The sequence below is a fragment of the Balaenoptera ricei genome, chromosome 1 (genome assembly GCF_028023285.1).
Source record: "Balaenoptera ricei isolate mBalRic1 chromosome 1, mBalRic1.hap2, whole genome shotgun sequence".
In the NCBI taxonomy this organism is placed as follows: Eukaryota; Metazoa; Chordata; class Mammalia; order Artiodactyla; family Balaenopteridae; genus Balaenoptera; species Balaenoptera ricei.
Window position 1 is genome coordinate 116849676 of NC_082639.1, and position 23281 is coordinate 116872956.

General features: G+C 57.0%; 1 protein-coding gene across 2 annotated transcripts; it reads right to left on the reverse strand.

The window, feature by feature from the left end:
- Positions 1-467: 467 nt before the first annotated feature.
- Positions 468-18243, reverse strand: IGSF9 (immunoglobulin superfamily member 9). 2 transcript variants are annotated; one of them, XM_059934450.1, is made up of 21 exons: positions 18195-18243; positions 15958-16208; positions 15537-15719; positions 10507-10659; positions 9352-9500; positions 8994-9111; positions 7260-7401; positions 7023-7168; positions 6788-6930; positions 5821-5961; positions 5188-5304; positions 4825-4975; positions 4505-4628; positions 4077-4252; positions 3590-3840; positions 3296-3380; positions 3022-3198; positions 2734-2776; positions 1551-2402; positions 1183-1310; positions 468-952 (listed from the first exon to the last, which is right to left on the reverse strand). In XM_059934450.1, the coding sequence occupies exons 2-21, from the start codon at positions 16013-16015 to the stop codon at positions 771-773; spliced, it is 3519 nt and encodes a 1172-aa protein (XP_059790433.1). In that variant the 5' UTR covers positions 16016-16208; positions 18195-18243; the 3' UTR covers positions 468-770. The 2 variants fall into 2 exon arrangements, with proteins under 2 accessions (XP_059790433.1, XP_059790427.1); XM_059934444.1 differs by having other exon boundaries at positions 9346-9500.
- Positions 18244-23281: the final 5038 nt, after the last annotated feature.

The following is a 23281-nucleotide window of genomic DNA, read 5'->3' on the forward strand; positions in this document are numbered from 1 at the left end:
AAGAGCTTACAGCAGTGCCTGGCACATAGTGAGTGCTCAGCTGCTGGCTATTATCATTGTTCTCACTTCCTGTGATGATGCCTGCAATCGTCCCAATTTATCCCAGCGCAAGCTGTAAGCATTCACTGTTTGCTGAGTCCTTCCTTCGTGCTACCTTAATAACCAACACATAGTTTATCACAGAACTTATCACATCATACTGTAACTATTTCTTTACTTGCCTGCTTCACCGACCAGAAAGAACTCCCCAAGAGCAGACATGTCTTGTGAACTTTGTACTTCCTCTGCATCTAGCTCAATGGCTGGTCTCAGTAGGCATTCAATAGCTGACCTCAGTAGGCACTCAATAAACGCTTTTTGAATGGATATTGAACGTACGCCCATTCATTCAGGAAGAGTACCCTCCTTTTTTAGGGTTCAGGGATTTTCCAACCTCCCTCTCAGATTCAAAGCAGATGACACACAGAAAGATTTTTCAGACTTTCTTTATTCACCTGTAAAAAACCTCACCCACACCACAAACACCACACACACGCACGTGCACACACACACACACACACACACACACACACACACGGGCAGACCTAAGATCCCTGTTCCAGTCCCCAGACTCTAGAGGCTCAGCACATACATCCCACACCAAGCCCGCTGTCAGGGTCTGTGCCTGAGCACCAAAGGAGGAGGGGCAGTGTCCCAGGCTGGAGCTAGGTCTTGCTGGGGGCCTTCCTTGCAGGGTCCGTGTGCCTTCACCCTGCCTCACATTAGGGCATTCACAGCAGAGTGGCCTGTTCAGGGTGGGAGACTGGCTGTCGATAGGCCGGTAGCCGGAACCTAGCAGCATCTCGACGGCGGCGGAAGGCCAGGAATTCCTCCCGAAGGGCAGCACAGCGGGCCTCGGGGCCAGGAGCGTGGGCAGTACTCAGGAGGCAGCCCTCCTCTGGAGTCTTCGCACCTGCAAGAGGGCAGAATAACGGAAGGAAGAAGTCTTAAGGTTCCCTGGGTGAAGTCTTGTGGTTCACCGGCACCATGAAGCTCTCTAGGGCCTGCCAATGCAGAGAAGCAAAGACAGCAAGAGGAGAGGGCCTGGGGCACAGGGCCCAGCTGGGAACTGACTGGGTCCTAAGGGTGGGGGTGCAGGACAGCAAGGCCAGGGGTGCCCACCTTTCTGGAGGGCTCCCATACCTAGCTCTGGCTCAGCTTCAAGTCGGGATCGAGGGCCAGTCAAGCCCAGGTGCAGAGTCTCCAGCAATTCCATGTCCCCTGGGAATTCTGAGTCCCATTCATAGTTCTCATCCACAGATGTGTTCCTCCTGTTAAAAGTGACAGACGTTTGGTATGGGTGGAGCAATGGAGGGTAGCCAGAAAAGCCTGAACCCGGGGACCCCAAGCTGAGGGTGGGCCATGGGTTTCCTCTGAAGATCCCTGGATCTCAGCAAAAGGACCTCAGCTCTCCTGGTCCCAGGGTGGGAATGGAGCAGAGAAGGCAGACGGTATAGGAGAGGGGTGGGGAGAATCTGGATAGGGCAGGGCTGGGCAGGGACTGCCCTCACCTCGTGCTGACTGTCACCACATGCTCCCTTCGGGGCCACCTCTCAGGGCCACTGGCCCAGCTGCTGGTGTCTCCTGGAGCGGGGCTGAGGTAGCTGCCTCCTGCAGAGGGGGCCGTGGAGGGGGGCCGAAGGAAGGAGGCGCTGCCCCGCCCACTGCTCTGGCTCGTGAGGCTGCCCCGAGGCGCGGCAGGCAGAAGGCTTGGCAGCAGCCGCTCCCTCGGCGTCCAGTCAGTCAGTGCTGTGTACGGGGGTTCTGGGGAGGCCCCAACCCCAAGCACGGCCCCAGGAAGCGCTGCCCTGGGGAACTCAGAGCGGGAGTCCAGGGGGTGGAGGAGAGATGAGGTGGGGCGGGGCCGGGTATCCATGTAGTCTGGGGGAGGGGCAGGCTCCTCCAAGGGGGGCCAGTCCCCATCGACATTCATCTCCCTGAAGAAGGGCAGGCTCAGGTACTGGAGCAGGGGTCCTGGACCTGGCAGGGAACTGGGAGGCGCTGCTGGAGGGGGCCTCACAGGGCTGATGTCTGCAATGCAGAGGGGCTGGGGCATCCCACTGGGGCTGCTGCTGCCATCACAGGACCTGGCCTGACGCTGAGCAGGGGTCCGAGGCTCAGCCTGCTCAGGGCCTGACTTTTCTTGGGAGGTCCCCACCTTGGGTCCCATCACAAATCGCCCATCTGGTCCCCGGCAAATGGGCTCCAGGGGTAAGGGCCCTCGGCTAGGTGGAGGATCCGGAGGGGGGCTGGGGGGTCCAGCGGGTTCCCCCCAGAGCAGACTCTGGCGCAGGCTGGGGACTGGGGAGCCCTGGAGCTTCAGCTTCGCCACGCTGTCAGGACTGCCCGAGCCCGAAGCAGAGCTGGGGAAGGACAGGAGATCAGGGTCTGTGGTAGGGGGCCAGTCCCCCTCCCAGGAACCAGCGTCAGGCCTTGAGAGGTTTGATGCAGAACAGAGCAGAGCTAGGGAGAGCAAGGGAGAAAAGGACCCACATGGTGGAAGGGTGGAGCGGTGGAGGGAAGGCACAGGCAACACTGGACCAGCCCCCAGGCTGGGGCCTCTGCACTTCCATCCTTACCTCCCTCTCACTTCTGTTCCACCTCTCCTACCCCTCCCCAAGGTGCAGAAAAGGAAGCAGAAAACCCTGGTGCTCACAGAAGGCAGAAGAAAGCCAAGGAAGTGGAGGGACTTACTGGGGAGCTGACTTCCCGGCCGGAGAGAAGATAAGAGGTGGATCTGTAAGGACAGGAGAACCAAAGGTGACACAGGCAAAACCAAGCCCCACCAGGGCCCAAGACCCTCTCACCCAACACCAGGCGCCCAATCCCATCTGCCTGGGAAAAGTGGAGGCCACTGGGGAAGCAGGACCACGGGTTGTGAGAACACACCTGGCCCACGCAGGAGGGAGGGATTTCTCCTCCAGGTAGGAGGTGCTTATGGAGGGGCGGGGCCCTTCTTTGGCCGGGCCCCAGGTGGCCTACCTTGGCGGAGGCGTTTGCGGTGGCGACGCGCGGCTCTGCGCCGGTTCATAAGGCAAGCGGCCAGGATACTCACGAGGACAGCCACGCCCAGGAAGCAGACCCCGCCCACCACGCCGGCCAGCACTGGCTGGGGCAGGAGGCCCGGCAGCTGTGTGCGCGAGGGGTAGACCTCCAGGCCTGGGCAAAGGGCCACGGGGGAGGGTCGGTGTCCACGACTTAGTGGGCTTCGAGGCCCCCCCATCCCCAGGGCTCTGCCCTCCTGCCAGATTCTCACCAGAAGTGGAGACGTTGGCCGTGTTGCTGGGATCACTGACATAGCTACCGGCGAAGGCCACCAGGCGGAACTCGTAGAGAACGTCCTGGGGGTTGGGGTCCAGGAAGGGGGTCAGGGCTCAGCACTGCCCACCCCCAACCCCGTTCGGAAAGACTTTGCAGTTGGAAGGTACGGGTGAAGTGGACAGCCAGAGGTGAGGATAGTCAAATCAGGGTGAGACCAGGTTTGGGGAGTGGAGCAGAGGGCTGGAGGGCTGCTGGGAGGACCCTCCCTGTGCCCGCCTCCCACACCTACCTTGATAAGTCCTGGCACCAACAACTGCATTTCACTGCCTGCCACGGCCCGATCCAGCACCTCCCACCCCTGGGAGCCTTGCCGTGCCTCCAGGACGTAGCCATCCAGTCTCTTAGGGACCAGTTCCGGGGGATCCCAATGCAGGAGTACCCCCCGGGGTGTCCTCACTGCCACCAGACCTCTCGGAGGGGGCAGGGGAGGCAGCATCTCTGTTGGGGGAGGACTGGGGGCAGCTGGTGTGGTAGGAAGCCCTGAATGGGACAGAGAGACTTGTAAAGATCGATTTCCAGGGCTCGTCCCCTGCTCCTCTGGCCTTCGACATCCCCGGGTGCCCAGCTGCTCTCCCAGAGCCCCTAAAGACAAGCCTGGATCATCTTCCACAAAGCCCTCTGGCCCCCAAGCTGCGCAGCACCTCTGCCCCCTCCCACCCAGGTCCCTACAGCCCTTGCCTGTCCTTGCCTGCTGCTCTGGGTAAGAGGTCTCTCACCTTCAGGGGCAGACAAGACGATCTCGCTGAAGGGCCCGCTCCCCAGCTTGTTCTGAGCGAGGACGCTGAACTGGTACTGGGTGTGGGGCTGCAGGCCTGGCACTAGGAGGTGAGCAGCCCCCACGGGCACCGCCAAGGACACCCAGTCGTAGTGGGCTCGGTCAGGACGCTTTGCCCTGGAGGACAGGAGGAAATGGGGGGCACCTCACGAACTAGGAAGAACAGGAAGGTTGGAGTCCAGAGAGCTGACCTCTCCCCTCCCTTCCACCATCCAGGGTCTCAGGACCTGGGCCATGAATCCCTGAGATTTTCTGGAACTCGGGCAGCAGAGTTAGGGCAGGGCTGGGATAGAGGGGTGGGAGAAAGGGCAGAGGGCCAGAGAGAATCAGGGTGTTGAGGGAGAGGGATGGCAGGGGCAGGTCACTCACAATGGGGTGTACCAGACGCTGAATCTCTGCAGATAGCCACCATCAAAGCCAGGCTCCCAGGAGACATTGGCACCCTTGGGCAAAGGCACGACGGACACATTGGTGACAACGTGGGGGCTGGTGCCTGGGTGGGGGGAACAGAGGGATGATGGTCAGGGTCCTGAGGGACAGCAAAGAGCCAGGGGGAGACCAGGGATTCGGCCCTCCACCCATCATCCCAGGGGCTCCCCACCCAACATCCCCCATCTGGGCCCCCCAAAATGATTTATTCCCGTCTCCTTCCCACATGGCTGCCTCCAGCTGGCTCTGCCCCCACTAACCCAGCACGTAGACGTTGGTGGAGGTGGCCACTCGGGCCACAGCATTGCTGGCCGTGCACTCCCAGCGCCCGTGGGCCTCCTTGGTCAATGGTCGCAGGATAAGGCTACTGTTGCTCTCCACCTGGGCCTGGCCCTGCAGCCCCCGGCCCACCTACAGAGCCACTGGTCAGCCCTGAGGCCACACGCAGCCGCCCCTCACCAAGGGCGCCGCTCATCTCTCTGGGCAGCTCCAGCTTCCTCCCTGCCCTGCCTCTGACAGCCGTCTCCTCCCCACCTCCTCCCTCCCACAGAATGGCCAGGGGCACGGAGAGGCAGGGGCGTAGCAGGCGTGAATACGGGAGGAGTGGGGGTCAGGAGCCTTACCTTAGCCCAAGAGATAGTAGGCGAAGGGTCTCCTCGGGCAGAGCAGGGGATGAGTAGCTCCCGCCCTACTTCTTGGAAATATTCTTCCTTGGGCCGTTCTAGAAAAGCTGGGGGAGCCTGTAAGCCAGATCTGGCATTGGGAGGGGGCTCTCTCACACTGCTGCCTGAGGGTCGTTACTTCCCCTCTGCGGGGCCCCCATCACGCTGCGTCTGTCTCCATCTCTCAGTGTCTCTCTAGCTTTCTCTGTGTTCCCCAGCAGGGGGGCCGGAGGGACATTGCTGGAGAGACAGGGCCTCCCTGGAGATGTACAAACCTCTGCAGAACACCCTTCACCCTGCCCTCTGCTTCCCACTCTCTTCTCTCTAGAGCGGAAGGCAGCCTGGTCCAAGTTAAAAGGTCGGGGCAGGCAGGATATCTTACTGTGTGGAGGTGACCGACGCCCCAACTCACCAGCACCATCTCTGCAAAAACCTCTGTGATGGCATCTGATAGCTGCTGCCGTGGCCACAGACTGGGAAGCCCCACCCCCTCCCCACATATGTCTGTCCCACCCGCCTCTGTCAGCCCGGTGTCAGCACTAGGCTCGCATCTTCAGTCACCTGACCCGCTGCCGCTGGCCCCCCGAGCCTCACCTTGAGCAGCACGCGGGTCACCGGGGAGGGCCCTGCAGTGCCAAGACGGTTGTAGGGGGTGCAGGAGTATTCTCCCAGCACATCCTCATTCCCCAGGGCAATGATCAGGGAGCCTTCTGGGCCCTGGGACCAGCCAGGGAACTGGAGGCATGAGGAGATGACAACCAGAGAGAGAAACTCAGCGGAGGCCAGACCAGAGATGGAGAGAGGCAATGCGCGGGAGGGACCCACATCTATGCAGAGGATGCCACAACCCTACCCCTAGGCCAGACCTCTCTGTGAATTCCATCCTTCCTTTCTCTTTCCTACAGAGGGGCCACTACCAATGGGGGTGAAGACTGGACTTTTTTTTTAAACCTTAGACAAAAATTTATTGAGCACCACTACAGTTGCAGTAGCCCTGGGGAGACTAGGATTAAAAGATGAAATACTAGCCCACAAAGAATTTGTGGTCTTTGCCAACAAACAGAAGATCTCAGTCACCTTGGAATGAGGTAATATTAACTTGGCATCCATAGTTCTTCCTTTTGGTCCCAACCAGTCTTTCCAGATTTCTCTGCACCAGTCACGTCCCCATAGGCACTGTAGCTCCCCCCCAGCTGGTAGACTCATTATGCCATAAATGCACTACACTGTTTCCTGCCTCTGGGCCCTGGTTTCTGCACGGAATGTCTCTCCACCCTTCAAGGCCCATCACCAGAGTCCCAGAAGCTGTTGCTGATCTATCCTCAACCAGCCCTAAGAGGAAGGTGCCCGCTGCCTCCTGGCCTTCTAGCAGAGTGTCTGCGCGGCTGTGCTGCCCCCTCTAGGCAGGGTGTCTCTGCTCCTGTTCCCCATGCGACAACCTACACAGCACCTGATACGACGTGCATGTTCCCCAGTCACTGAACTGATCTAATGCCACCCCAGCTGTCCTGACTAGAATACCACCAAGCTAAGCCCTCTCTCCCCTGCCCCAAGCCTGTACCTTGTCCAGCTGCAGGGCCTGCCCATCCTTGGTCCAGCTGACAAAGAGCAGTGGGGGGTTGGCACGAACCGGGCACCGGATCACCCCCCGCATGCCCACGGGCAGGGGTGTCTCAGGAGGCATGGCAGTCACCTGGGCGGGGTCTGGGGGGAAGCAGTGGCAAGTTGTCGGGGAGGAGCTTGGCCTGGCCCAGGGGAGGAGAGCAGTCTGGGGAGGGAGCTGGGGTCAGGCTTACAGAGAACAGTGAGGTAGGCAGAGGCCGAGGGTGGGCGCGAAAGGCCGTTGCTGGGTACACAGGTGTAGCGGCCCGCATCATCAGGCTGGGCGGCCTGCAGCCTCAAGCTGCCATCCACCAGGATCCGCACTCGGGGCTGCAGGCGGCTGCAGTGTGGCACGTGGGCAGGGGGGTCCAGGCCTTGCTGGACTCAGACTGCCCATCAGTTCCCCACGCCCACCCCACCCCATGCCCCACCTAATGTGGAAGACATTGGTGCTGTCCTGGAACCAGCTGTAGGTGAGGTTAGCGGGGTACGCCTCAGCCTGGCAGGCCAGGGAAACATCCTGGGAGGCATTGACCGTGCTGTTCTTGGGGGGCACCACGATGACTGGGGGTCCTGTGGGGGGGAGCACACGGGGAAGGGGAGGCCTCAGCCCAGTCTTCCAGGAACCCTGAGGGTCACTTCTACAGTTCTTCCCAGCTCCGCTCTCTGGAATACAGGGCTGGTTGCTACAAAGCCTTGGGAATGGAAACAGGTCCTAACCCTTTTATTTAACACAGGTTCTTCCTCTGCCCCGGCCAGCTCCCCTTCCCATCACCTCCATTCACCCAGTTTCCCGTGTGTGTGTGTGTGTGTGTGTGTGTGTGTGTGTGTGTGTGTGTTGAGGAGAGGGAATCAGTTTTACCCCTCTGATCACCCTTTACACCTTTACACCCACTACCCTTTCCATCCCTCATCTGTCACATCTGAAATCACCTCTGTCTCCTACCCTAATCCGGGTACCCAGTACCTTACCCCAGGATGCTGCAGCAATCCCTGACTCCAGGCTCCGCCATCACTGCCACTCTGATGGCCATTCATGCAGAAATGTCCCCCCCCCCCACCTTTGGCCGTAGAACACTTCTAGTCAAGAACCCACAACAGCTCCTGGCTCCTAGCACATTAAGCTCCAACTTCTTGACCCAGCCCTGTGGGCCCTTGTAACCCCTGCCTGGCCAACTATCTTTTCATATGTCAAGTCTTTGTGAACTCTTTCAGGTCCGTATGGGCAGCTCACTGTGCCTATGCCAGACTCACTCCCACCTCCATGCCTTTGCTCTCTGAACCCGCAGTCTAGAATGCTCTTCCCTGAGAGCCTGGCCAGGCCACAGAGCCCCTGCCAAACCGTCTCTAGCGTCTGCAGCTGCACTGCTGTTTCCCTTCTCTGGGCTCCTACTGTGTGAGCGGTCAGTAATAAGTGGTAACGATACGAGTTGGTGTATAGAGCACTTACAGACATGCCGGGCATGGATGAGCACCTTACCTGCACTATCCTCATTTAATCCTCCCAAGAGCCTTTCGTGGTAGAAATTGTTGTCTCCACTTCATAGGTGAAGACACGAAGGCTCAGAGGCAGAGAGACTGTGAGGTGACTTGCCCGAGATCAGCGGGGAAGGCAAATTCATACTCAGGCCTTCTCAACACCAGACTTCACCCTGCACCACTGCCCAGCACTGCCTCTCCCACAGTACCCAGGAGAGCAGCACTTCGCCACTGCGTCTTATCTCCCCTTGTGGATAAGAGGCTCCGTGAAGGCAGGGTCTACTTCTCAGCTTTCTTTCTAAGGGGAAGGGCTTGGCCAGGAATTACTATGATCATTGTGCTCGTCTGAACCTAATTCTTGTAACAATCCTGCGAGGAACATAGGAACCTCTTTGTATAGATGAGGAAACTGGAGGTCAAGGGGGTTCCATGGCTCATGGTCTAACACCAGCACCCATGCCCTTCTCACTATACCACATTGCTGGCACTAAATATGTTCACTGATCCTTTTACAGGCAAGATGCTGGTTTTAGAGGAAGAGCCTGCATTGGGAGCTCCCTCCCTCTCCAAGGGCCCCTGCCCTCAGGCACAAGCCTCCCCCCGGCTGCTGGCTGTGTGCACCTCCAGCCACAGGTCAGTCGTCTCACGTGTGTGTCCTGTTTCCCCGCCCTCCCCCGAGACAGCACCTAGCACCAGCAGCTGGGTGGCGTGGGTGGCGCTGCCCTCAGTGCTGGAGGCTTGGCAGGTGTAGACCCCGGAGCTGCCTCGCTCCACCCTCCGGATCCGCAGCGTCCCGTTCTGCACCTAGAGTCAGAGTGGGTGAGAACAGACCCTTGTGTCTCCCCTGCCCACGGCGGGCCTCAGACCCCGCACTTCCGAGGCTGGCCAGCAGAGGGAGGCAGTGTGCTGGGCTCAGGGAAGCCAATGCCAAGCCCCTCCTCCGGCCCGTCTCCCAGCCTCCTGGCCTCCAGCCCCGCTCCCAGGCCACTGCCTGCCTCACACTCTATCTGGCCCACCCTGTCCAGCCCTGGGACTCACTTGCACCTGACTCTGGCCCTGGCCGAGGTCCTGTCCTCGGAGCTTCCAAGTCACACGAGGTTGGGGGCTGCCGCGGGCCGCGCAACGCAGGGTCACAGGCTCCAGTTCCCGCACTTCCAGCACCTGGGGAGGTGTCTCCAGGAATTGAGGGGGTGCTGCAAGGAGAGAGGCATCAGGGATTGCCAGAGGGGCCATCAGCCCAAAGAGCAGCGTCCGAGAACCAGAGAGACAGATCAGGGCCTCAGCCTTCAGCCCATCAGCCCACCAGCTTCATAGGAATCCCAACCCAGGGCCCCCCTGTCTGCTGCACCCAGGGCCCCCCTGTCTGCTGCACGCAGGGCCACCCTGTCTGCTGCACGCAGGGCCACCCTGTCTGCTGCACCCAGGGCCACCCTGTCTGCTGCACGCAGGGCCACCCTGTCTGCTGCACCCAGGGCCACCCTGTCTGCTGCACCCAGGGCCACCCTGTCTGCTGCACCCAGGGCCACCCTGTCTGCTGCACCCAGGACCCAGTGAGGACACACCAGCCCGTCCCCCTACTGGCCTGCAGAGTTGGTGAGGGAGCTGAGCACCAGGCTGGGTGTTCAGAGCTGGGAGAGAGCTAGGTGCCCTCTAGAAAAGCACTGTCCTGGGAGTCAGGAGACCTGAGTTCTACACTGCTCTGCCACTAATCAGTGGCATGACCCAGTCTCCCCATGCCCCATCTATGAAATGGGACTAATTATGACCTCCTTGCTTCTTAGGGTTGAGACAGAATTCATGAGGTACTGAGTTAAAAGGTGTTTTGAAAAAACAAAATGTTGTATATGTGTGAGTGATGTTTCACTCAGGGCTCAAAAACCCCTTATCCCCTCCTACCCATTACCCTCTCCTGGCCAGAGAGGCAGGAGCAGGGAAGAGAGAGGAAGAGGAAGTTCCTGACAAAGAGCCGAGAAGGCTGATTGGATTTAGGTTTGAGGAACTGAAAGGGCAGGAGTGGGGGTGGCAGGGGTAAGATGCAAACAGAGCCAGAAAACAAGGGGTGTCAGCAAGGGTGGGGCATCGGGACTGCCCTCCTCCCCTCCCCCCTCCTTCCCCTCCCCGCCCTCCTCCTTCCCCTCCCCTTCCTCCTCCTTCCTCTCCCCTCCCTCCTCCACCGCCTGCCTGCTCCCAGATTCATACAATTGACTGTGAGGTGCACCCAGGAGCCGTTAGCAGAGTCGTCCTCAGGTCTGTGCTGGTCCAGGAAGAGCACGCGGCACTCGTACCAGCCCTGGTCCTCAGCCCGGAGCCCCTCGATCTGGAGAGATGCCCCCTTCTGAAGCCGGACACGCCCTGGGGGAGGAGCCCTGGATCAAGTGTGCTGAAGGGACCCCCTGGGAGCCCCAGGCCCCTGGTCACACTGGTCATTCTCAGACGTCAAGAACAGGCTCAGTGTCTCCCAGTTACCCTGATAGAGTGGGGTCCAGAGAGGCACAGATGGGGTTGGGGTCACTGAGGGCAGGTCTCTCCCTTCAGCCCCTCTGATGGCTCCTGCCTTTCAGCAGCTGGGACCCAGCTTAGACAAAGAGAAACCAGAGCAGCAGCAGGTGGACACTGAACTCCGCCCAGCTTCCAGGACTGTAGGGGGAAGGGGCTCGAAGAGCCGACACTTAGTCTCCTCTGGATTCGTAGAGAATCTGCCCATCCCTGAGCTCTTTTTGTAAGGAGAGTCCCGGGAGTACTCCTGCCAGAGGACTCTGTCCCCAGAAACCACAGCTGTGTCTGGGGCCTGAGCAGGGATCCATACCTCGCCTACCAAAGCCCCTAATCCGCCAGGGCTATTATCAGCGGCCTAAGCGCCTTAGGGTGGCCAGAGTCCAAACCAGCCAGGCAGCGAGGTCAGCAGCCTCCTCACCCCATCCCCTCACGCTCCAGGGCATCCAAGCCCCGGCTGACAGACTACACAGAGCCCCACAAAGCACCCAGCCCCAGCGCAAGCAGACAGCGCCCTCCCACCCTGACGGAGCCCTGCACCCCAGACAGCTTCGTGGGTCCCTGGCAGTGCAGCCTAGCCAGCAAGGCACACACTTGGGAGCCACAGAGACCTAGCCTCCAGCTCTGCCATTTACTTCTCTGGCCAAATCCCTTAACTTCTCTCTCAACATCAACTTCTTCATCTATAAAATGAGAGAGGAAAAAAATCCAGGTAGGGTGGATGGAAGGCAGGCAGCATGGTGCCTGGCATCAGCGGGTGCTTAAATAAAAATGGTTGAACAAATGAATGAGCTCATGATTTGAAATCAGCAGCCTGCATTCAACCTTGGCTCCATCCCTCACCTGACAACACACCTTCTCCCTCTTCTCCCCTGTATCAGTGAACAGTGCCAACACACATGTCACCCTACCAGAAACCTGGTGTCACCTAGACTGTTCTCTCCATTACCCCCACATCTGCTTGTTCAGTAAGCCTTTCAATTCTACCTCCTAGATGCTGTTTCCCTCTCTACCACCTTCTCTTTAGTTTAGTCCCATAGCATCTCTCACCTGGGTTACGCCAACAGTCCACGAAGAGGTCCCGCTGCCTCCAGCCTCCCGCCCTCCACATTCATCAGCTACCCACCCCGCCTTGATCTTTGATAGGGACAACTGACATTTTCTAATTCTTGTGGGTTATGCCAAACAAAGGCAACCAGACTATGCCCCTACTTAGCCCTTTCTAAGACTGGGCAATCTGAAGCTGCTCACGCACTCGCCCCCTCCGATCTGCTTGCATTCTACCTCTAGGGCCATCTTTCTGAAATAGAATCAAAACCTGTGGGGGCCCTGAAGCCATCAGGAAAAAAGAGGAGATCAGGCTGAGGCCGGCGCTGTGCTCATAGGCAAGTGACTTTTTTCTTCCAAGAATGAGGTCCAAGGGTGCAGATTCTCTAGAAAGGGTGGAGCTGCTTAAAGGGCTAGGTGTTTAAATCCCCACCTAGAAGATAAGCCTGGGTCGTGCAGGTAAATATTGAATATGATCACACCCTTCCTCCCACCAGTGGGATTCCTCAGTAACCCTAAACTGCCTGGCCACGGGACCCCCGCAGACCCCACTGCGACCTCTTCTTTTTTCTCTTTTCTTTTTTTTGTCTGCGCCATGCGGCTTGCTCCCCAACCAGGGATTGAACCCCGGCCATGGCAGTGAAAGCCAGGAATCCTAACCACTAGGCCACCGGGGAACTCCCTGTGAACTCTACTACGTCCCGTGTGATGGTAACTTTTCATTATGGTGATCTTCAGTCGCTACAAAGAAGGAAGAAGAGGGAAGGGAAATAGAGTTTGGGATATGGGCCATGTAATATCAGGCATTGTCACCATACTTAATCCTTCCAAGAATACCATTATAGAGGAAGGAACTGATGTTAAGCTTCTTTCCAATAAGCTACTCAGGGATACAGCCAGGCCTTCTTTCTCATGATGCAGCGTACTCTCCATTGCACACTGGTGAGAGGATCAAGTGACACTCAGGGCACTTATCACTGAGCATAGTCAGTGTATTCTCACTCGGGGGATGTTGGTAGCCAATGGGTAACAGCTCCAAATGTCTGTTGATCAGAACATCCAATAAAGCGTAGAGTATGTCCTAACTTTTCTGTGAGGTATGAATGCCTAGACCTGTAGTGTCACAGAAGAACAGGAAGCTGGCCAGGGGCAGGCAGTCCTGTATCCTCCTGAGTCCTGGGCCCCCCTCCACCCGCAGGGCCAGAGTCTGAGTGTCTTTGCACCTCCCCACGTGCAGGGGAGTATAGAGGAAGGAGACACAGTCCCCATTCTTGCAGGTTCTAGGAAGGCAGGGAATCCACACTCATGGACATGTGCAAGTTCACATACACAGAGAAGCTTAAAAAATATTCCAAGAGGCTAAGAAGCAAGAGGAGTATGGAAGGCTTCCAGGAAGAGGTGACTCTGCAGAGGGTATGCAAGGCTAAAAGGTAGTGAGGGGAGATGATCAGAGGGAGCCAGGTTGTTCTAAATGGAGGATAAGATAACTGATTTTTATCAAATGACTCAGGACAGAGGGAAAATTCATGTCCCTTCTGCCACATGGGGTATCTTGAAACTCCCAAGAAATATAGCACAAAAGTCAAAGACCAAAAGCTGGTCCCATGAATTAGAAGAGCTGATCTAAGATCCACCCCAGGAAAGCTGGTGTAGAGGAAGTGGACCCTCTTTCCTCTGCATGCCTAGTCACGGTTTCACACCATGCAGGCACTCTGTACAGCCTCTGTGCTGGGTTCTTTACGTACAGCAGCTAACTTCATCCTAGGATTTAGTCCTGGCTTGTTTTATACTGCTTTTTACTACTTTTGTACTAGTCTATAAATCCAGTCTCCTCTGCTAGATGGATTCTAGGGTCCTCAAAGATTGGAAGCCTTCTCTTCAGTGTAATCCCTGAAGCTCCAATCAGTCTCTCTCATGGTCCCTCCCACATTCTAGGCCACGGGCCTCACACACACAGTCCCAGGCCATCTCCCCTTCGCTTGCCCAGAGGGTTTATGACAGGACAGCATTGTCCTTAGCAACCTCCACCTCCCGTTGCCTAGCAACTGCAGTTCAGAGTCCCCTACACAAAGGCTGAGAGGCCCCTTCCACACTGGGAGGCAGTAAAAGGGTTAATGGGTGCAGGGGCCTCTCCCCAGGGCCCTGACTCCCCAGACTAGCCCTGCCCGACCAGGAGCTCCAGAGTTGGGGCAGGGGTGGGCATGAAGGGCAGGGGTAGGAAGAAAGACCTGCAGCTCAGAGGAACATCACAGAGACAGAAAGAAAACCCACAGGTAGCAAAGTTGCTACCGTCCAGTGGTTTGTCTGCCTGAGGGACCTCAAGACAGGACAGAGGGCAGCGGGTGGGGGTGCGGGGAGGAGAGTTGCACATCTCCCTGGGGGAAGCCCAGGAAAAGCCCTTCTCTCCCCCGTCCTCCACCTCCCCCTGCCCTGCCGTCAGTCGGGCAGCGCTCTGCATCTGCGGGAGCCTCAGCCTGGCAGCTCAGCCCCTCCCAGCCCGGCGGGCAGAGGCAGGGAGGGCTGGTGGGCACGGCCGTTGTCTCTCCACTTGTCCTAATTGGGGCCCCGCTTTCATCAGTTCTCCGGGGGCTTGTGCAGACACATACGCTCCCACCAGGCTGTTTGCCAACAACTGCCCCCAGTTTGAAAATAAACTCTTCCCTTCTGCAGCACCTGCCTGAGCCTCCTCCCCTCTCTGCTCAGCCTGCCCCGCGGCGACAGCTCAGCCAATCCTGTGGCTTCTCCCAGGATTCAAACTAAAGAGGGAAAAGGGAGGGGGTCCCCCTGCCCCCATCGACGTCCTCCCAGGTGGCCTTTCCTGGGCTTCCCCTCTGAAGAGGAGGCAGCCAGACTCTCTCCCCAGCGGCCCCAGCCCCAGCCCTAGGCTCTCCCACACACTGCCCTCCGAGACCTGCACTAAACCGCTCAGATTAAGGCTCCATCGGGGATTAGGAGGAAGCTGAGCCTTTCGAGGGAGTCAGCTGGGGCACAGGAGAAGGCCCCTAAGGAGGCCTATACGCTATTTTAAGTCCATACAGAAGCCAGCTGAAGCAGAAGCCCAGCCCAGCTCCATCCATTTGCTGATCTTTAGGGGAGCCTGGTCCATCCCCAGTCCACCCTGCTCATGCACGAACTCTGCTGTACCCAGAATGAGAAGCAGTGGAGAAGCAGATAGGTCGTAGACCCACCCACACTGCTGCCCCATCAGCCCACTCCCTAGAAGCCTAGAACACCCAAACTAGCATTTAAGAAAGTAGGGGAGGAGGAGGGCGGGGCAGTGAGAAGATAGCGGAGCCAGGGACCAGGAGAGGGCCACGTAGGGAGAAGGATCAGGACGGTCTGGGAGGTTTCATGATGAGCTCCAGAAAGAGCGATTAGAGAATCAGGATGGACACTTGGAATAGGGCTGCAGGATCTCCTTTGGAACAGACCATGTGGAGTTTTAAAGAGACCACATGTGTGTCTGTGTGTGTGTGTGTGTGTGTGTGTGTGTGTAAATGAATGAATCCTTCAATGAATGGACACTGCTTGGGAGCAGAGCCACGCTTGTTAAGCAGAGTTCAGGCAGTGGAGCTGGAGATGAGGTTGGGGCAGGGACAGAGTTGTTAAGAAGAGGTCTTGTTCCCACTCTACCCAGTCCACCTTTGTTGGGGACACCTCCCGACCTCCCACCGGAGGATAAGCCTTACCCACGTAAGCAGGGTCGATGCGGGGAGAGTAGAGGCCGAACTGAATGAAGATGGGAAGCAGGAATCCAAAGCGCAGCCACTCGATGACGTGCAGAGGGGGCCGGCCAGCCGGGGGCAGCAGGTCACAGCCCAGCACCGCGCTCTCCCCGGCCCGGCCCGACACCGCCTCAGGCTTCCCTCGACCTGCAGGGCAGGTGGCATGAGGACACAGCAGAGGACCAGAACCAGGGATGGGAGGGGAGATACCCTCTTGATCTTTGTGGGCTCCCCAGGCCTTTGGGAAGTGGTCGAGGCAATCCTCGACTTCTGCAGAACCAGTGCTGTTCCTCCCCTCCACTGACCGGCTCACAGAGAACCCCAGGGGACCACCACCCACCCCAAGGCCAACAGGGAGTTCCGGAGCCCAGGAAGTCCAGCTCACCGTCAGCCCCCTGGCTGATGATCAGGCTGAGGATGGCCAGGCTGAGGCACCAAACCATAGCCCAGCTGCCTGCTCGCCCGGCCCCTCCTATCCACAGGGGCCCAGACGGAGGGGCCCAGGGACCTGCACAGCCCAGCAAGCCCTGTCAATCCTTCTGATTGGGTAACGGGGGTCAGCTCTCACTCTTCTGGACAGTTAGGGCTTGGCTCATGTAACACCTGATGAAGCCGTCCTCTGGAGCACCACCAGATCTAGATGCAAAATGCAAGGCAACATGCAGAGTGGGCCAATGTTGGAAACCAGAAGAAACCCCGAGTTAGAGAAAAGCTGGAGGTGAGCAAAGGCAGAAAAAGGAGAGAGGAGAGCCGATGAGTGGGGGAAGGGCTGGGGTGAGGGGGTGCCGGGTGGGGAGACCAGACAGATGAGGACATGTGGGGAGCAGAGGAGTTGGAAAGATCTTAGAAAAAGCAGAGGAATTCTGGGGATACCCAGGTTACTAAGGCTCTTGGAAAGCTGAGCCAGGAGGGAAATTGGGTTCCCATACACTTGGAAAAGGACTTCTCAGGAAAGTATGGGAGATGAAGAGCCCCCATAGCCCAGCCTCTTCTCCCTCTTCTTTCCTTAGTCCTGATGCTGATAACAAGGGAGCAGATAGCAAGGTAGAACCAGTATTATCGCCTCCACCCTACGGTGACAAATAAAGACCTTGGGTATCTCAGAGCCTTGCTCAGGCGCACAGAGCCAGTTAAGGGCAAAGCCTGGATGAAAACCCAGAGAAAATGGCCCCCAGAGCACAAATCCTTGCCTCATTTCTCCAGCCTCTGTGAACCCTGCAAGCTGGAGGCCCTGTACCTCTTTCTCCATCAGCCGCCCAATACTGCTTTAGCCGTGAATGAGTCAGACACTTGGGAGAGGAAGACTGCCTCCCCATCTGCTGGTATGGGGGGCCCAGGCAGCATCCTCCAGGTCTGGGCAGGTCCTGGGGCTGGCGGCTGGCGCCACTTCCTCTTCTTGATGCTGCCAGGCAGGCCTCCCTCTGCCAGACACCATGACCCAAGTGCCTTAACCCAATTCCTCCCACTTAGTCTCCCTCCAATATCTTCGGGGCCTAAGGTTTGCTAGGCTCTCCCTTCACTAACCCCAGGGGCATGGTGCATGAGAAGCTAAAAAGTCAACGAGTTCCTGGGGTGTACAAAGTGAGCCCTGGGGCATGGAGGGGAGGAACTCTTGACAGCCCCAGCCCCTGAGCATCTAGGGAAGTCACAGCGGGCTGGGGGTGGGGTGGGGTGGGGGTGGGGGTGCTGCCTTGGGCCTGGCGGATCCAAGTGGGCTCTGCTCTGCGGGCCTCCACCCCACTCTTGGCCTCACAGTTCAGGACGGGCTATAAAACATCCTCCATGTCCCTCAGCCTGACCCCTGCCTGTACTGAATGGCCCTGCACGTCTAACTCCTGATAACTCACCAGCAAACATCCATCCCCCTTGCTTGCCACTGTCCCCAGCCACCTCTCCCATACCTCGTGGACATATCTTTTTCCAAATGCATAGGAACCCCCAGTTCCCTCCAGGCTCAGTTTTCTGAAAACCTCAGTATCCAGGTTTGCCCAGAATTCCTCTGCTTTTCCTCAGATCCTTCCAACTCTTCTGTCGCCACTATGTCCTCACCTAATAGTCTCCCCACCCAGTACTCTCTCATTCCCCCATCCCAGTTATCCCCACTTCTCACAACTCCCACCCCCCAAATTCCTATTTTTCGCACCTGATCTCCAATTGCACCAGGTCCTCTCCGCTTCAAGGAACTCCCTGTCTCCTCCCGAATCGCCACTCACCCACTTCTCCTATCCTCTCTTCCCTGGAATTTCCCTCCCTCGAATTCTCTTGCCTCAGCCCACAGTACACTTCTGGTACCCCGCCCCCAATTCCCTTCTCCTTCGCCTTCTCCGGACCCCTGGAACTTCTCCCTGCTTTTGGAACCCACCAAGAACCACCCCCCCCAACCCCCCACCCCCAGGCACACTCATTACCTCCAGAACTCCTCCACTTCTCCGGGAGCACCCGCCCATCCACCCACGCAGAATTCCACTTCACTCCCCAGAACTCCCCTAGTTCAGCTCCCCAAAGAATTCCACTTCTCTCCACAAGTTCCCCGCTTTTTCCCGCCCCCCATAACTCCCGCACTGTTCTCCATCCCCCCGCCGGCACCCCGTTCCATTGCCCCCAGGGCGCTCCCGCCCTCACCTGCTCCGCACCGCTCCGCTCCACTCTTCCAGCTACACAATAGGGGGCGGACCCGCCTCCTAGCCTCGGATGCCCAGAGCGCCTCCCGTCGCCCTGGAGACCGCCGATCCCCCCTCCCGCGGCGGCCAATTGGAGCGAGCAGAAGGCGAGGCAAGGCGGGCGCGACCCCCGAGCAGCCTGGGAGTTGTAGTTTCGAGAGAGCAGGACTGGGCGGCACGTGGGCCCGGGTCGCCCCCTGGTGGAGCTCGATACAACGAAGGGTGGAAAGGCCGGTTGGCCGCTTCCCGCCGCAAGCTTGAGGGGCTACGCCGGTCAGGGCCCGGGCTCCCGGGGTCGCAGGAGCCGGCCCTCAGCTGGCTCCTTGCACACCTTCCCTCCTGTGTAAGCCACCTTGGACCCTCTCCCCTCCCCTAACGGGCTTAACCGCAGAAGTGGCAGCTAGGGTTGAAATCTGAGCCTGGGGGCCGGAGCACCAAGCGGGGAGCAGGACTCCCCGCCCTCCTCCCAGGGGACCCACCCCGCTCCTCTGATCTCCTCCCCCATCCCCATTCCTACCTCCACACATATCTTCTCTGGCTGGACTGGAAATACCTGTCTGCACTGGCGAGCTCCCAAATCTTGCCCAGGCGCCGCCCACAGTGTACAGAGGGGAAGGCGGCGCTCCCAGCCTGAGGTTGCCAAGTTAGCTACCAGCACCAGCCACCCAGAGAAACGGGCCCAGAGGGGAGAGACATCCTGGCACGGGAGACTGAGAGAGGAGGAATGAAATAAGTGATCATTTACTGAACCCCTACAGGGAGCCAGATCCTGGACTACATGCTTCATGACTCTTACGGAACCTGTACAGAAACCCTCAGAAGTAGGTGTGGCTCCGTTTGACTAACTGAGGTTCCACGAGGTGTAGTCACCTGCCCAAGACTTCCTGTCCAGCACAGGACAGAGCTGGAATCAGACCCAGCTGGGGCTCCATCACACCCACCCCCTTGGAAACTTCAACAGCAGGCAAAAATACATCTTGCATGTCTGCCCCATAGAGCTTTCTACCTCCTCCCCTTGGTGCCGCCTTGGGGAGGCAGGGTCATGACACCTTCCCCACCAGGCTTAAGCAGTCTTAAGTCTGCCCGGGTGCTCCCCTGGAAGCCTTCCCTAAAAGCAGCACTCTGATCTCACCCCAGGCTGAACTCCTGCCACTCAGAGCGCACCATTCCCAATCATGGCCTCAACACCAGGAGAGACCCAACAGGATGGGTCTAACCACGGCTCACACTGAACTCAGAGGCACAGCAGTGAGTGGTCCTGAAGAGATATCTTAGTTCTCTGCCCAGGAATTGACCCTGCGAAGCCTGGATGAAAACCAGGAATCCTAACCACCAGACCACCAGGGGCTAGCGGCTAGAGACAAAGTTCCCTGGCTCTTACCTCCATTGAAAGTAAGAATGTTTCAAGGAGGCAAAAACTGTAAAAACACGTACGAAGTTTATTATTAGAGACACAGCACAAGTGGGAGAGCACACAGAAAAACAGTTTATTTAAGACTGAAGCAAAGTAGAAATATACACCTGGAGAGAAAGGGTATGGGCGTCCTCTCTAATGTGGAGAAGCACAGTAAAGAGGTGATTTAAATCACTTATACAGGACAGTCCTTCTGTGTCTTTGTTTACCTTTGGCCTATTGTTTCGTTTTGCACACCTGACCAGTCCTAGGACCCTTTGTTTACCTTTGGCCTATTGTTTCGTTTTGCACACCTGACCAGTCCTAGGACCCTCCCCAACATGCGTGCACAACTTTTTGCTAAGATGGATCTCACCGCAGAGGCCTGTGTGTGCACATCCACACTTATTATGGGGTGGTGACCCCTCCATTTTTGACCCCCAAGGAGCCTTCCTGTGCATGTGCAGACAGGGAAGTTTCCCTTGACCTCAGGAGTGGGACCCTTATCTCTTTACTTCAGCAGAGCTCAGCTTCCGCCACTAACTTTGTCCTTGGAGTGTCTGGGTGAGAACAAAGCTTTAGTTTTACTCCACGCGACAAACACCAGCTGTCCAGCCCAAGTGCCCATCTATCTCCTATCTCAAGACCAGTATCCCTGCCACATCCTCCCTTCCAGGTGGTCATCCAGCCCCATACATTCTGGGCCAGGAAGCTCACCACCCCTTATAGTGACTCATTCCATCTTCAGGGACTTTTTTTTTTTTTTTTTTGGCTGCACTGGGTCTTCGTTGCTGCGCGGGCTTTCTCTAGTTGCGGCGAGCAGGGGCTACTCTTCGGTGCGGTGCGCGGCCTTCTCATTGCAGTGGCTTCTCTTGTTGCGGAGCACGGGCTCTAGGCATGCGGGCTTCAGTAGTTGCGGCACGCAGGCTCAGTAGTTGTGGCTCACGGACTCTAGAGCACAGGCTCAGTAGCTGTGGCGCACGGGCTTAGTTGCTCCGCAGCACATGGGATCTTCCCAGACCAGGGCTCGAACCCGTGTTCCCTGCATTGGCAGGCGGATTCTTAACCACTGCACCACCAGGGAAGCCCCATCTTCAGGGACTTTGACTGCTGGAAAGTTCTTCCAGGTGTAAACATCTGGGTGCTTTTTGCCACAGCCTGAGATGAAAATGGAACGGGGGGGGGGGGCGAAGTGAGGGAGGAGGCAGGAGGAGTGGCCTGATCTCTCCCACTATGGCTCCAGCAAATTTTCCTGAAGTGGCTGCTTCCAATGTTACAATGTAACAGATTGACCTAACAGTGCTGAGACTCTAATGAGAACATGTCAGTGGACACAGCATGAAAGCAAGGCCAGGCAGAATGCCTAGGAAAGACCGTCGAAGAGCGCAACCTCTTTCACATCTTGGCCCCTCACCAACTAGTGGGAAAGATCTCCCTTCCCCATGTTAGAATCAGCTCCATCTCTGGTTCAAAGGTTTCATTTCTGCTGTCTCCAGTGTTTTCTTGAAGATAAGTTAAACTCTTTTGGACATTAAAATAACTTTTTGTAAAATTGGGATTTAAAATGATTTTCAATTTTTTAAAGTTTATGATGTGGTCATTTTTTTTTTTCTGGAAGTTTATTTTGTGTTTTATTATTACTGTCATTTTGCTCTGATTCAGATGCATCTTGTTGGCTTTTTGGTAAGAAAAGGAACCTAACCCTAACTTGTTCCCTCACCATGCCAGGAGTGAAAGTCGGTAAAATTAGTCCCTGAGGCTCAAAACGAAAGATTTCCCTCTGGGTTGTCCTGGATCCGTAATCATCACCCTCTGGGATAGTGTATTCAATCTGCTAGGATTCTACCTAGCATCATTCTACCAAAGTTTCAGCCAGCCCACGTATTTTCAACTTGTTGACAAGAAGACCAGACAATGTTGTCAATTACAGGGACTTTGCTGACCACATGCTATGAGCACTGGTCCTGTCACCTGATCAGAAAAGAGGTATGGTTCCTCATCGATTGTCCTTTGGCTGTTGGCGTGCTTATCTGCTGACCCAACGAGACTCTAGCTCCACATGAGTGTGTGGAGTTGGTCTTGTTCATCCTTGAATTCCTCCCCAGCCCTTAGCCTTATCAGAGGGGCTCTGCCTACCTCTCCAGACTCATTTATCACTTACCCCTTCATCACAGGGCAGCAGCATGTGGCCTCGTAGTCCCTAGAATTCATGGTGCTTGTTCACTTATCAGTGGCTTCCCACTTATCTTCTGTCTGGCTAGAATGTCCTGCTCTCCCTTCCCTGAACTCACTGCTAATCACAGGTCAAAATTCTGTTTACCTCTTCCCTCCAAGACACCATCAATGACTCCTCCCACCATGCCCTCACCTTCACCCACAGCCCTTGTCACACCTCGTTGTAATTATATCTTACACACCCCACAAAGAGTTCCTTGAGGGCAGTGTCTTTTCCGCCTCTCCAGGGCCAGCCCAATGCCTGACACTTCAATGCTCAAATATTATCCTCCTCCCCTCAGTTTGCTTTTCACCTATTTCAAAACAGCAAACTTTGCATAAGGCAAAGTGCTGTCAGGTGATTATTATCCTGGCTTCCTGCAGAGGAAGAGGTCTGGGTCTCTCTGAGCTTATATTCCACCTTCTTGAGGGTCTGAGCCTTCCTCTTCCAGGTGCTCTGGACCGGTTGGGGACCTCAGCCTTTCTCTGTTCAGAGACTGGGTGTGAGAGGGTATTTTGCCAAATTCCAGGGAGGGCCCTGGGCCAGCCATACAGGGACGTTCATTCCCTTATTGACTTCCCGTGCCAGACTCTGAAATATACAAGAAAAGACCTGCCCCCTGTGTGCAAGATGGCTGTTGGCCTTTTCCACTCAGTTTCCAGAAAGGTATTAAAGGAATCGGAGGAGTTGGGTGCTGCAGGCTTGGTCCTAGAACTTCGTGCGTTTTTGGAGGTGGGACTCCTCAGCCCAAAGGGAGGCACAGAGAACCAGCCTCAGGCCAGGGACTGCCTTCCAGCAGGACAAGGACTCCGGCCTTCAGGGAGTAGAGTGGATCAGTTGCTATTCTTAGGAGCTCTTTGGGGACCGGTTTCCCAACCTCATCATCTCCTTCCCAAGCCCTACAGGGTTCCATCTCCTGCCCAAAAACCTAGACAGAAAGCCCCTGCTTACCTCCTGGACCTGCTTCCTTTCCAGCCCTGGAGACCCTGACTCTTGGTTTCCACCATACCCCTGGCTATTGGAGGCCCCCTCCTGGAGTGTCCCAGTGCCTGGTCCATGTGTCCTGTTTTCCCTAAAGCCGTCCTTGGTCCCTGTGGTTCCCCAGTGCGTCCCACTGTGCCTTCACAGCCTCAGTGTTCCTTTTCTTGGGAAACAGTTTGGAGGTCAGCATCCTTCTCCTCACTGAGAGGGGAAAGCCAGATGCAGAGAGATGTCTGGCATGGCTTCTGCCACATGGCTCTGTCTCTACCCCTCAGACCCTCTTCTAAAATCCCCCGGGGTTACCGGCCCCTCCTGCCCCTGTGGGAGCCAAGGCGCTCATTTAGCCCTGTCTCTGTAAGAGCGCCAGTCAGCTGCACCTGTGCACGCCTCTCCTTCAAAGCGCATGTTCCTGGTGGAAAGGGACGGTGCCTCCATGGACATCTGCTGGACAAAGTGTCCC